Source organism: Triticum aestivum, chromosome 6D (genome assembly GCF_018294505.1).
Source record: "Triticum aestivum cultivar Chinese Spring chromosome 6D, IWGSC CS RefSeq v2.1, whole genome shotgun sequence".
Taxonomy (NCBI): domain Eukaryota; kingdom Viridiplantae; phylum Streptophyta; class Magnoliopsida; order Poales; family Poaceae; genus Triticum; species Triticum aestivum.
Window position 1 is genome coordinate 398,394,560 of NC_057811.1, and position 13,705 is coordinate 398,408,264.

At 44.4% G+C, this 13,705-nt stretch overlaps 1 protein-coding gene across 4 annotated transcripts; it reads right to left on the bottom strand.

Annotated features, from left to right (window-relative positions):
- Positions 1-4,335: 4,335 nt before the first annotated feature.
- Positions 4,336-10,366, bottom strand: LOC123145344 (DNA-directed RNA polymerases IV and V subunit 4-like). 4 transcript variants are annotated; one of them, XM_044564740.1, is made up of 10 exons: positions 10,145-10,366; positions 7,051-7,122; positions 6,027-6,128; positions 5,794-5,895; positions 5,431-5,542; positions 5,237-5,314; positions 5,090-5,123; positions 4,936-5,004; positions 4,757-4,846; positions 4,336-4,654 (listed from the first exon to the last, which is right to left on the bottom strand). In XM_044564740.1, the coding sequence occupies exons 1-9, from the start codon at positions 10,188-10,190 to the stop codon at positions 4,772-4,774; spliced, it is 690 nt and encodes a 229-aa protein (XP_044420675.1). In that variant the 5' UTR covers positions 10,191-10,366; the 3' UTR covers positions 4,336-4,654; positions 4,757-4,771. The 4 variants fall into 4 exon arrangements, with proteins under 4 accessions (XP_044420675.1, XP_044420674.1, XP_044420673.1 ...); XM_044564739.1 differs by having other exon boundaries at positions 5,794-5,901; XM_044564738.1 differs by lacking the exon at positions 10,145-10,366 and adding an exon at positions 7,322-8,049.
- Between the last annotated feature and the right edge of the window lie 3,339 nt (positions 10,367-13,705).

Below are 13,705 nucleotides of genomic sequence, written 5' to 3' on the forward strand. Positions count from 1 at the left end.
CGTTCTCTGGGATGGGTGCTTCACCTAGCGGTGCTTCTAAGACATAATCTTTCTTGGCAGCTATGAGGATGATCCTCAGGTTCCGGACCCAGTCCGTATAGTTGCTGCCATCATCTTTCAGCTTGGTTTTCTCTAGGAACGCGTTGAAGTTGAGGACAACGTGGGCCATTTGATCTACAAGACATATTGTAAAGATTTTTAGACTAAGTTCATGATAATTAAGTTCATCCAATCAAATTATTCAATGAACTCCCACTCAGATAGACATCCCTCTAGTCATCTAAGTGAAACATGATCCGAGTTAACTAGGCCGTGTCCGATCATCACGTGAGACGGACTAGTCAAGATCGGTGAACATCTCCATGTTGATCGTATCTTCTATACGACTCATGCCCGACCTTTCGGTCCTCCGTGTTCCGAGGCCATGTCTGTACATGCTAGGCTCGTCAAGTCAACCTAAGTGTATTGCGTGTGTTTCGAGGCCATGTTTGTACATGCTAGGCTCGTCAACACCCGTTGTATGCGAACGTTAGAATCTATCACACCCGATCATCACGTGGTGCTTCGAAACAACGAACCTTCGCAACGGTGCACAGTTAGGGGGAACACTTTCTTGAAATTATTATAAGGGATCATCTTACTTACTACCGTCGTTCTAAGCAAATAAGATGCAAAACATGATAAACATCACATGCAATCAAATAGTGACATGATATGGCCAATATCATTTTGCTCCTTTGATCTCCATCTTCGGGGCACCATGATCATCTTCGTCACCGGCATGACACCATGATCTCCATCATCATGATCTCCATCATTGTGTCTTCATGAAGTTGTCACGCCAACGATTACTTCTACTTCTATGGCTAACGCGTTTAGCAATAAAGTAAAGTAATTTACATGGCGTTATTCAATGACGCGCAAGTCATACAAAAAATAAAGACAACTCCTATGGCTCCTGCCGGTTGTCATACTCATCGGCATGCAAGTCGTGATTCCTATTACAAGAATATGATCAATCTCATACATCACATATATCATTCATCACATCTTCTGGCCATATCACATCACAAGGCACATGCTGCAAAAACAAGTTAGACGTCCTCTAATTGTTGTTGCAAGTTTTTACGTGGCTTGTATAGGTTTCTAGCAAGAACGTTTCTTACCTACGTAAAACCACAACGTGATATGCCAATTTTTATTTACCCTTCATAAGGACCCTTTTCATCGAATCCGTTCCGACTAAAGTGGGAGAGACAGACACCCGCTAGCCACCTTATGCAACTAGTGCATGTCAGTCGGTGGAACCTGTCTCACGTAAGTGTACGTGTAAGGTCGGTCCGGGCCGCTTCATCCCACAATACCGCCGAAACAAGATAAGACTAGTAGTGGCAAGAAAAATTGACAACATCTACGCCCACAACTGCTTTGTGTTCTACTCGTGCATAGTAACTACGCATAGGCCTGGCTCATGATGCCACTGTTGGGGATCGTAGCAGAATTTTAAAATTTCCTACGCATCACCAAGATCCATCTATGGAGTATACTAGCAACGAGGGGAAAGGAGTGCATCTACATACCCTTGTAGATCGCGAGCGGAAGCGTTCTAATGAACGGGGTTGATGAAGTCGTACTCGCCGTGATCCAAATCACCGATGACCGAGTGCCGAACGGACGGCACCTCCGTGTTCAACACACGTACGGAGCAACGACGTCTCCTCCTTCTTGATCCAGCAAGGGGGAAGGAGAGGTTGATGGAGATCCAGCAGCACGACGGCGTGGTGGTGGAAGTAGCGGGATCCCGGCAGGGCTTCGCCAAGCGCAAGCGGGAGGAAAAGGTGTTGCAGGGGAAGAGGGAGGCGCCAAGGGCAGTGGTGCTGCTGCCCTCCCTCCCCCCCACTATATATAGGCCCCCTGGAGGGGGGGCGCCGGCCCTGGAACCCATCTACAAGGGGGGGCAGCGGCCAGGCGGGGAAACTTCCCCCCAAGTCAAGTGGGGCGCCCCCCACCCCCAGGGTTTCCAACCCTAGGCGCAGGGGGAGGCCCATGGGGGGCGGCCCAGCCCACTAAGGGCTGGTTCCCTTCCCACTTCAGCCCATGGGGCCCTCCGGGATAGGTGGCCCCACCCGGTGGACCCCCGGGACCCTTCCGGTGGTCCCGGTACAATACCGACAACCCCCGAAACTTTCCCGGTAGCCGAAACTGGACTTCCTATATATAATTCTTCACCTCCGGACCATTCCGGAACTCCTTGTGACGTCCGGGATCTCATCCGGGACTCCGAACAACTTTCGGGTTTCCCCATACTAATATCTCTACAACCCTAGCGTCACCGAACCTTAAGTGTGTAGACCCTACAGGTTCGGGAGACATGCAGACATGACCGAGACGCCTCTCCGGTCAATAACCAACAGCGGGATCTGGATACCCATGTTGGCTCCCACATGTTCCACGATGATCTCATCAGATGAACCACGATGTCGAGGATTCAATCAATCCCGTATACAATTCCCTTTGTCAATCGGTACGTTACTTGACCGAGATTCGATCGTCGGTATCCCAATACCTTGTTCAATCTCGTTACCGGCAAGTCACTTTACTCGTACCGTAATGCATGATCCCGTGGCTAACTCCTTGGTCACATTGAGCTCATTATGATGATGCATTACCGAGTGGGCCCAGAGATACCTCTCCGTCATACGGAGTGACAAATCCCAGTCTCGATCCGTGTCAACCCAACAGACACTTTCAGAGATACCCGTAGTGTACCTTTATAGTCACCCCAGTTACGTTGTGACGTTGGGTACACCCAAAGCACTCCTACGGCATCCGGGAGTTACACGATCTCATGGTCTAAGGAAAAGATACTTGACATTGGAAAAGCTCTAGCAAACGAACTACACGATCTTTTATGCTATGCTTAGGATTGGGTCTTGTCCATCACATCATTCTCCTAATGATGTGATCCCGTTATCAATGACATCCAATGTCCATAGTCAGGAAACCATGACTATCTGTTGATCAACGAGCTAGTCAACTAGAGGCTTACTAGGGACACGTTGTGGTCTATGTATTCACACATGTATTACGATTTCCGGATAACACAATTATAGCATGAACAATAGACAATTATCATGAACAAAGAAATATAATAATAACCATTTATTATTGCCTCTAGGGCATATTTCCAACAAAAAGCCCATGAGTTGCAACGGGTATAAAATAAATCTGAGAGTTTGTGTGGTATTTGAGAGTTACATGTCATGGTGAAATACTAAGTTTTTTCAATCAAATTGGTTCCACTTTAAGAAGATCCCATTATGTTCCAAAAGCTCGTAATCTTCTTCTCTGCTAATAAAACCTACTCTTTCAACTCGCTCTAAAGAAATTGGATTATGTGTAATAAGTTGTTGATATTCAACAACCCTGTGTAGAAAATAAAAAGTTGCACAGTAACTGTCAAAAAAAAGTTGTACAGTATACACCACGCCGTTTTTGTAGTCTTCGAGGGTTTATGCAGTGCTAGTACTAGCAAAGCAGTTTCCTTCCAAAAGAAAGAAAAGAAATAAAAATTAGAACCAGGGATATTTGAGATCAGCTTTAATAGTTTTAGACAGCAGATTCTCATAGAAAAAATATCAAAAATTCAAACAAAAAACTATTTGAGATCAGCTTTGCCAGTGAAGCTAAATCTAGATCCGAGCCATTTTCAATGCAATTGGCTGAAGCATGTCCAGACGTACTTCAGTGGCAATCGACAGGTGATTCAGAGCCAATTGAAACTGAAACAAACAGGTCAGAGAAGGGACTCAATGCAGAACTAGGGAAACAGGGATGTCTTCAAAGGAGAATTTGCTTAGCGGTTCAAATGGCCCTATGCGCGCCCCAGCAAACTTTGATCACCTACCAGTCTCTGCAAGCAGCAGATATATCTAAACACACCCAAAAAAAAGCAAGTGAAGGGTGAAAAATAAAACAAATGTAGTAAACAAAATAGGTTTTATGTTTGATTCCTAAGAACAGAATAGGTTGCTTTGATCTATAGGATTCTCAAAACACAGGAATAGAACAAACAGATGATTTACAAAGCTACAGGAATAACAATGTATGGAACATTCCTAAGGATCTAAATCCTCAGTCCTATAAGATTTCTTTGAATCAAAGGAGCCCTAGAACTGCTGAAACTACAAATTCAAATCAAATAGGTTTTTATGTAGGATTGCTAATCGTTCTAGCTAAAACCGATGAACCTACAAATTCGTTCTGCCCTACCAGAGCTGCCGTCTACAGAAAACCCAAACTAGAAGTAAAAAGCTGCACCCAGAAGAGATACGATTCACAGAGAAGTAAACTACAAATGCAGAAACACACAGGCCGCAACAACAATATTCATCGTTCAGGCGTGCCAGACCATCGGGCATAACTTGGCAATTCAGAGTACATCACCTCAACAACTAGCTAAACCGGCAGCTAGACACAAGCTAGTTTCCAAAAGTCAAAGTTCAACCAGCCAGACCTAGAGCTGGCACACAGGTGCACAGCACGGTTTACATACACACAACTTGATTTCGGCCCTCGAAAGAAAGAGCTCGATTTCGGTGAACAACCATACACCACAGAGACCCCCGTTACGGATCCTTCATTGCCCGATCAGCTGCATATATGGTTAAGATTAAGACCCATTCAGAAATTTAGATCATAAAGAAAGGCGAGCGATCAGGAAGAGGTGTGGTTCAAAGATTCGCCCCAGGATTACCTGTGTAGCTGAGGTTCACTTGGAGGCTTTTATGTTAGCGAGGGCAGCAAGAGCCTCCACGATCTTGCCTTCATTGATCGACCTAGTAGCCTGTGCAAAGAAATTTGGATTTTGCAGGACTGAGTTCCTGGTAAAATATGAATTGGCATATATCCCAAATGTCAGCAAAAGACACTGACCTTGAGAGACGGTATCAGTGCATAAACCTCTTCGATGGTCTCAGGCCCAATGTTTGCTATCATGCATATCTGTTACAGGTACAACAAACCGTTTTATGTTTGAGAAGAGGGAAATGAGATACAAGAAGGTGAGAGGAAAAGAAGGCTTACGAACCTCGCCATCATTAACACCATAGTCTTTAAGAGGTCTGCAGCTACGAGTCAAGGAAATTAACTACAAAGTGGTTGCTTGGGGAAACAATTTAACTGCGTAACCACAATGCAATCTCTAATATTAGTTCTTAACCAAAACAAAGGATACTCCAGGATTTCTTTCACCAACTTCGCAGAGGTGAAGTGATTTCCTTCTTTTGCATATTGAAAGGCCTTGTCAAACGACCTGCCGGTGCAAGAAGAAAAGATTAAACATGGAGTCACACAAGCTAACAGACTGGAACACCACGTAAACAATTATTAGCGGAACATAACAGAATTAAAACAAGAGATATTCCTTACTCGGGAATTTTTATAGTCGGATCCTCTGATAAGATAGCCATATGTCCTTGAATTTTCTGCAACATTTCTGCTGCTTCACAGTTCGATAACAATATAGAATTTGGAGGCATATCTGCAACCAATTGTTATGAGGGAATCAGATTGCCTATTTTACGTTTAGACAGAAGGGACATTTGAAAATCATAATATAAGATGTGTGCCCGTTTCAAATGATGTAAAACTAACAATCTCATTATACGGAACTTCTCAAGTAAAGAGCCTACTGAAATTCCATAAACTACCGAACTTTAACTACTATTAAGGTTACTATGCCAAAAATAAGCTTCTAGAAAAATAGAGGATATTTCAATGGAAGGAACTGACCAAGCTGAAGCTTTAGTTCTGCATCAGACATTGCAGGCTTTGCATTTGATGCGGAGCCCTTCCCGCCTTTCCCAGCACTAAATGCCTTCCCTCCTTTGCTACCTTCTCCTATGAGAACATAATACATGAAAGACACAGAAAGGCAATCTATTGTGTAACTAGAACTTTCAGTTTTATCGGCAACTCTTGAATGGATGAATGTATAGCAAAAGTACAAAACGATGCATCCATACCATTAGAAAAGGATGAAGCCTTTCCACCAGTTTTTAGGCTATCAGATGAAGCTTTCCCATTTGACTTGGAGTGTGTGGGGGGAGCCTCTTCTTCAAAAAAATCTAAATACAGGCAGTGATATATGAGGTTCTTGTATATTTTAAACTATATATCAATACAGTATTCACATTGACTTATTTGGTTTCATTCAACTATCCGGTAAATTTTAGTGCTTATTTATGTACTGTGATCAGATATCCTGCCCTATCAAATACTGCAATAGTTACAATGTAAGCAGCTCAATGATTACCATTTATTATGCACAGCCATAAATTGGTGAAACAAAACAACAGTCTTGCCTTCAACTACAAACGATATGAAGTGTCCTTTCACACTCAATGTAATGGTAAATAACATCAACTATGAGCAAATAGTCAACGAATCATCTGCAAATAAAACCAAAGGGGAACCACAAACATGGTATATAATTCTCTTCCGACATTTTTTCTGTAGTATTTGATGAATCCTATGAAGGCTGCCAAGATAAGTATTTGGGGAGCGTAGAAGGTTGTGGGACTCTTCTAGTTAAATGATTCTTTAATCTTTACTGGAACAAAAAGTATCATTTCAAGTTTTCAAACAGAAAAGTTTACTACCTTCTTGCTAAAGATGCCCTAAGCCCTAGGGTAGCAGGGTACAACCGTACAAATGGAATTTTCTTGACAGTGATAAATAAAGCACAACGATCATATCAGACAGATAGCTCGTAAGGTGCTAGCAGACACAACTGATATTCTTTAATTCTTATAACAAAAGCAAATACCAAAGGATTTTCTCATGGAGCAGAGCTGTTATAAGTGTAGTAAAACTAGATTTAAGTAGAACAGCAGTGAACACATGTGACTTGGCATGCCCAGACCAATTAGCCAGACATAAAACATATCATAAGAAGGATAATGTGAGTTGAAAATAAAAAGGATTTAGTCCAATAAATAAACTGTTGCCTGGAAAATGTTTAATGACGAGATTGGGCAATATCATTACCATCAGAATCAGAATCAGAATCAGAAAGGTGAATAACATCATTAGAATTGTTCTGCCTTCCGTTCGGTGCTCCTGCAAGAATAAAACAGGTAAGAAATCTGTCAAACTCTAAACTTGCCTTCGAAAGCTCAATTTCTCAAAAAACACAGCATTCATCTTGATACAGCTGTAAAATCATCAATCATCATATAGCAGGATCACACAACTGAACAACAAAAAAACATACCATAAAAGCCTTAGATTAAAAAACTTCCCTGTCAGACATAAATACCTTTATTCTGTTCAGGTTTGGCACCTGCGACGGTGCGGGAGTTGTCGCTCCGGTTTGGCATGGCAGAGGATATTACTGGGCGGGGCATGGAATGTCGAATATCCTGCGCGTTCTGAAGGTAGCGGCCGTGCGAGGCGGCGCTGGGGTTGGCGCTCAGGTTCAGGTTTGTGTTTGGGTTCAGTGTGTGGATGGAGTTGCCTGAGCTGGCCATGGGAGATTGGCGATCCTGCAGGCGGCCCAAGGCGGCTCTGAGGTTAACACTCAGGTTCCGGTCTCGCCTGTAGGAGTTGACTGAGCAGGGTATGAAGTATCGGAGATCCTGCGGGTAGTGAAGGTAGCTGCCAGGCAAGGCGGCGCTAGGGTTTGCATTTAGATCTGGAATGGGGAAGGAGATGGCTGGCCGGGGCGTGGGGAAGGAGATGGCTGGGTGGGGCATAGGGGGATGAAGATCCTGCGTGTAGTGGAGGTAGGGGCCGCCGTGAAAGGGAGAGATGACCGAGGGGTGGTGGAGGTAGGGGCCGCCGTGAAAGGAAGAGATGACCGAGGGGTGGGAGTAAGGGCCGAACGGCGGCGGCGGGCCGACGGCGGCAGGGAACGTGGGCGCAGCGGTAGGAGGCGAACCGAAGAGAATACCCATGTCGAAGGGAGGATCGGGGTTGTTAGTGTTCGGATTAGGGTTAAGGTTTCTGGCTGGAGGCGCCATGGGAGGCGGCGGCGGAGTAGATCTGGAGAAGAGGGGAAGAGGAGGAAAGTTGGAGGTGGGATGAACCGGAAATGGAGGTCCATAACTCAATATATAGGCGCTGGTTGTTTTGTTGCTGTTGTGCCCCGCAATTTCACTTTATTTGCGCCCCGCAATTTCACTTCAATTGTGCCCCGCAATTTCACTTCAATTGTGCCCCGCAATTTCACTTTATTTTGACTTAAGCCTCTCAGTTCCAAACAAGTCGCGGTAGGCTAGAGTTGAAACCCATAAGATCTCGAAACTAAGTCATGGTTCTGCCACGTGGATAGCTAACTGGCACGCACCCATGCCCATGGCTAGTTCTTTGGTGATAGTGCTGCTAAATATTGCTATTTTAAATTAATTCCAAAAACACCCAGTACAATATGCAGACTTGATACATGTACATCACTCCATTCCACGCATTTCAACAAGACAACAAGGTTGTAGTGTGTGTTACTAAGATGCTGCGAAATAGATAACCTATTACTTCAAATAAGCAAGGGATAAATCATCATGTTCTCCAAAGTAGTATATTCTTGAGAGAGAATTTACGGCATGTCGTAAGCCGTTCTAACACAGGTACGAAAAAACGCTAACTATCACAGAACCACGAGCATACCACACATGTGATATTTCAGAATAGGCATATACCTCAGTTTCTAGTTTAGTTCTACATTTGATCCAAGGATTTTCCTTCACCAAAATAGTGAAGGTTGGATTAACTAAGGGGCTGCTTGGTTCCCAGCCACACTTTGCCACATATCAAGTTAGGCGAGTTTGACCAAGTTAGGTGGGTATTTGGTTCTAGCCACACCTAAGGCAAGATTCTTTTATTCAAAATCTGTCCACATGTCATACACACAAAAAGTGCGGCGAAATTCCCTCGGGCAATCCAAAGTGAGGTTAAGAATTTGAGCACCTAAGGCAAGATTCTTTTATTCAAAATCTTTCCACATGTCATACACACAAAAAGTGCGGCGAAATTCCCTCGGGCAATCCAAAGTGAGGCTAAGAATTTGAGCACCTAGGCTAAGAATTTGAGCACCTAAGCTAAGGCAATTAGTTACCAACCAAACATGCCCTACATTAACAGCCGACCTTCCTCTGCAGAGCAGAAAAAAAAAAGAGAACACACCAAGATGCTCAAGCATGGAATTTAAATATACAGACCAACTTATGTGCTTAACTGCACCAAAATCAACAAAAATTCTTCCAAGGAACGATGCAAGACATATCCACGGATATTCGCTCTCTTGTTAGGGAAGGACCATTCGTTAGACTAAAACCCTTAGGAATCGCTAAATTTAGCCATGCACTTGTGCATAAACACAAATGATCCATTTAGTGTTACCTTTTATACACAGGCAAACAGACCCAAAACCTATTAGGCTGCTAGTGATTCCACAATGCCCAGCAACGTTTAATGCATAGTCATTTTGAGCAAGCTGTGTCACAATCAACTCAATTATCTACTTTTCGAGCTTTCCTTGAGACACCAAATTATAAGAACCCACCCACACCACATATGAGTGTGACACAACCAGTAGGAAAGTTGATAAGATTAATTTGGTAACAAATATTAGCCAGATGTATTTCTACAAGCGTACATAAACAGATAATCCAATCCAATTCTAGGATCCAAAGGGCATTGTCAGGAAAAAGTTTCTTAAGGACTGGAACCCTTCTCAAAAGTCCTACAGTCGAAAGAGGCCCTGAACAAACAGCTCTGTTTTGTAGCGGGTATATCACACCCATAACAAAATCCGATTAAAACAACATAATAAACAACCAAATCATAAGCCCCCGCGCCGATCAAATTGGATCTAGACCTTCTCCAATAGCCAAAATTCATATCCTCTCGATGCCCACCCGCCAGGGCACCAGACCGTGACAACAAAACCCTCGGCGTTCTGTAAACCCTAATTCCCTGGCCATTCACATCGGATCCTACTCAATAGACGCCGAAGATCCCGACACCCACCGGGTTTTATCCGGTGAATGTCGCGTTGGTCGAGGGTTGAGACGACATCGACGCAAAAAACAAAAATTACAGGGGGAACAGGGGATAAAACGAAAGGGGGGTGAACGGGGATCACCTGACTTGGACGGGGGGTAGGACCCTTTCCCTCCCCTGTTCGCCATTGCGAAGGAGAAGGCGGTGGAGATCAGGAGGCGCCTGCCGGAGTCGGTCGCGTCGCTCTCCGCACCGACGCCGCACGCGCCCCGCTGCTCACTGCTCGCTGTCGCTGGCGAGGAGACGGAGAGTGAGAGCGGGCCTGCCTCTGCCCGGATGTATTGACGGATTTATAAAGTTGGGCTGGCGCTCGGGTGGACTATGGGCCCATGAGTCAATGTTGTGCAGTCCGGCAGGAGGGAGTCTAAAAAAAAAATTCCCTAAAAAAGGTACAAAATACAACTTCCAAAAAATAATACAAACTACAACCATGCTCGGATACATGATGATGCAAGCGCCACCGACCGAAGGATCCGTAGCGCCTCATCGGAGACCCATTCCCTCCTCCACCCCCTCCCTCTCATCAAGCTCGCCGGTGTGGTAATTTCCAACAAATCGCCCCTTTAGAACCACACAAAAAATACCACGACAACGAGGAAAAATGGTGTGTGCATAGGGGTCATGGGCTTACTGGAAGCTGTCGGGGGCAGGAGTGCGACCTGGGGTTGCACGATCGGTCGATGGCTTAGGGGATCTCTCTCATTGAAGCAAACGAGGGAGGGAAGAGAGAGTGTGAGAGCATCTACAACATCAAGTACCGAAATCTGTCCGCGTGCGCGTCCACGCAATGCCCGGTCAGCATGTAAAAATTTGATTCCATAATTGGATACCTCATTTTAAAATTATCAAACCCATACAATTACATAGAACGTCAAATTAATTTAAATTTTCGCTGACAACCGTCCTTATTGTTCCGGTCGTGTCCATGCCCGACGACCGGTCGTGTACATTTTCTCCAAGGTATCTATAATTTTTTATTGTTCCATGCTATTATATTATCCGTTTTGGATGTTTTATATGCATTAATATGCTATTTTATATTGTTTTTGGGACTAACCTATTAACCTAGAGCCCAGTGTCAGTTTCTGCTTTTTCCTTGTTTTTTAGTTACGCACAAAAGGATACCAAACGGAATAAAATCTCCGCGGTGATTTTTCTTGGACCAGAAGACACCCAGGAGACTTGGAGTGCAAGTCAAAAGAGCCACGAGGCGGCCACAAGGGTGGAGGGCACACCCCCTGCCTTGTGGGCCCCTCGGTGACCCCCTGACCTAAATCTTCCTCCTATATATTCACAAATATTCCCAAACCACCATAAGCATCAACGGGAACACTTTTTCACCGCCGCAACATTTTGTTCCCGTGAGATCCCATCTTGGGGCATTTTTCAGCATCCTGCTTGAGAGGGATTCGATCACGGAGGGCTTCTACATCAACTCTATTGCCCTTTTGATGAAGCGTGCACTGGTACAGCGACGTCCTAAACAAACGGTTTTTAACCCCTTTCCGCAACGGCATTTGGAACCGTCGCCAAGTGAGTGTGTGCGATAGGGTGTCCTTCCCACACGACCCAGAAATCGTCGGGGATAGGCCCTCCTGGGACCCAGGCTAGGGCCGTGTGCGATCGGGCGAGGCATCGAAACCCAATCATTTCCGTAGGTATGTACATCCCACACGGTAATCCGAGAAAATCATTTTCGTAGGTATGTACATCCCACACGGTGAATCCCAGAAAAACATTTCCGTAGGTATGTATATCACACATAGTCAATCCAAGAAATTCGTTTATGTTCTTATGTACATACCACACAGTCAATCCAGGGAAAACGTTTCCGTTCGTATGTATATCACACACAGTTCTTTGTGTGGAAATGTTTGTGCAAGGTGGCCTAACGCAAACAGTTCGCTGCCGGAAGCCGTGTGTGATTGTTAGTTGATCGAACACGCCTACTTTCTAGAAACCGTGCGGGTTGTTTGAGTTCATCGCCCACGGTGTTGTCTGAGTAATCGTCTGCAATAGAAAATCCAATAAGCAGGGTAATTAGCCTATTATTGATAATCCATGTACTAATCAAACTGATATTTCTTATAAAACACGCCAGCTATTTCATATCGGTATAAAAGCAACCAGGATTTCATAATCGAATTACATCAGATAGCTTCGGCACTCAGTTACGCCATTACACAATAGCACCAAGTTTCACATGCAGCATCAAAAACCTTTGGAAAGTAGCATCATACACGGTAAATAGACAGATGAATCTCATCTCGGAAACTGCAGAAGCGGAAGGAAAATATTGAGCCTTCAGTGATGTTGAATGTCCTTGCAACTTTAGGCCAGTGGCTATGGATAATTGCCCGCCCAACCTTCGTCCTCTTCAGCAAGACTTCAATATTGTATCGTGGGTGTTGAATGAATACCTTCCTCGCCTCTTGACCATGCAGGTGGTTTGAGAGGTAATCATCGGTGAACTGCTTTGAAAAGTACTGAAAACAAAGCTATGCATAAATCGCTGTTGTAAATTTTGAAATGGCGCAAGGGGTAAAAACAAGGTAAAAGAGTTGGTACCATCCTATAGTTGACTGATGTCTTCTTCATTGTGCAAACAAAGATCTTGTTGTTATTCGTCGCAAGTTTCTTCATCCTAACAATCTTTCTGAGTTTCTTGACTTGACTGATATTCATGGACATCTCATTTTCCCATATGCAAAATGGGTCGAACAGTGGGTCTAAGCCTCTGACAGCAGGACCTACATGTGCAAGACCAAATTGTAAGAAACCTAAATATTAGAATGATTCCTGCAACTGCACAATAATGTGCTATTAGCCAAAGGACCCTCTTGAACAAACCTCGATGGTAAACCGCAGTGTCTCCCATTGTTTCCCTGCAACACACATAAGGAAGATCTTGATCAGGTTAACTGAGAGTTGACATACTATCAGTAGAATATGTATTGAGTACAGCCAAATTCAATTGGTGTCACATGCATAACAATAAAAAATTGTACCCACAGCAAATGAAAATTAAATTGCAGAACTGAACCAAACAGTTAATGGACAGCAAACCAAATGAACCAAAATAGTTAACTGAGCACGACATTGCAGAATAGAAACATGTACTAGAAGATAAGACAGTTAACAAAATAAAGAATGCTTGAGAACAGTACTACGAAATGTAGCAGTTGTTAGACCAAAGTGTTAGCTGAACATTACATTTCAGAGGACCAAACTGTTAACTGAACATCAGATTGCATATTAACATTATAGAGGACAAATCACTAGAAGGCACTGGCGGTGGCCTCGAGAAAACATCACGAACTGTATTTTAAAGTAGACAACCGCGTGGCGGTGTCGACGATGGCCTTGAAGACGAGGTGATCCTCCAAGATCTGGCGGTCGACACGCATGGCAGCCATAGCGATCTCGTTCGCGCGTGCGGCCGCATGCTACTCAGCTCCACGTTATACTGCATGTAAAATGGCTGTGCGTGGCGCTTAATTGGAGGAGGGGGAGTGATTTCGGTGGAAGGTATCGCTCCGTCGGTCGGGGCATGTGGGACGGGAAAGGAGGAGGATGGTGTGGGTGGGGTGTGGATTACCTGACCATATCGACGAGGCCGCGCAACAAGAAGAAGGGTCGGTGG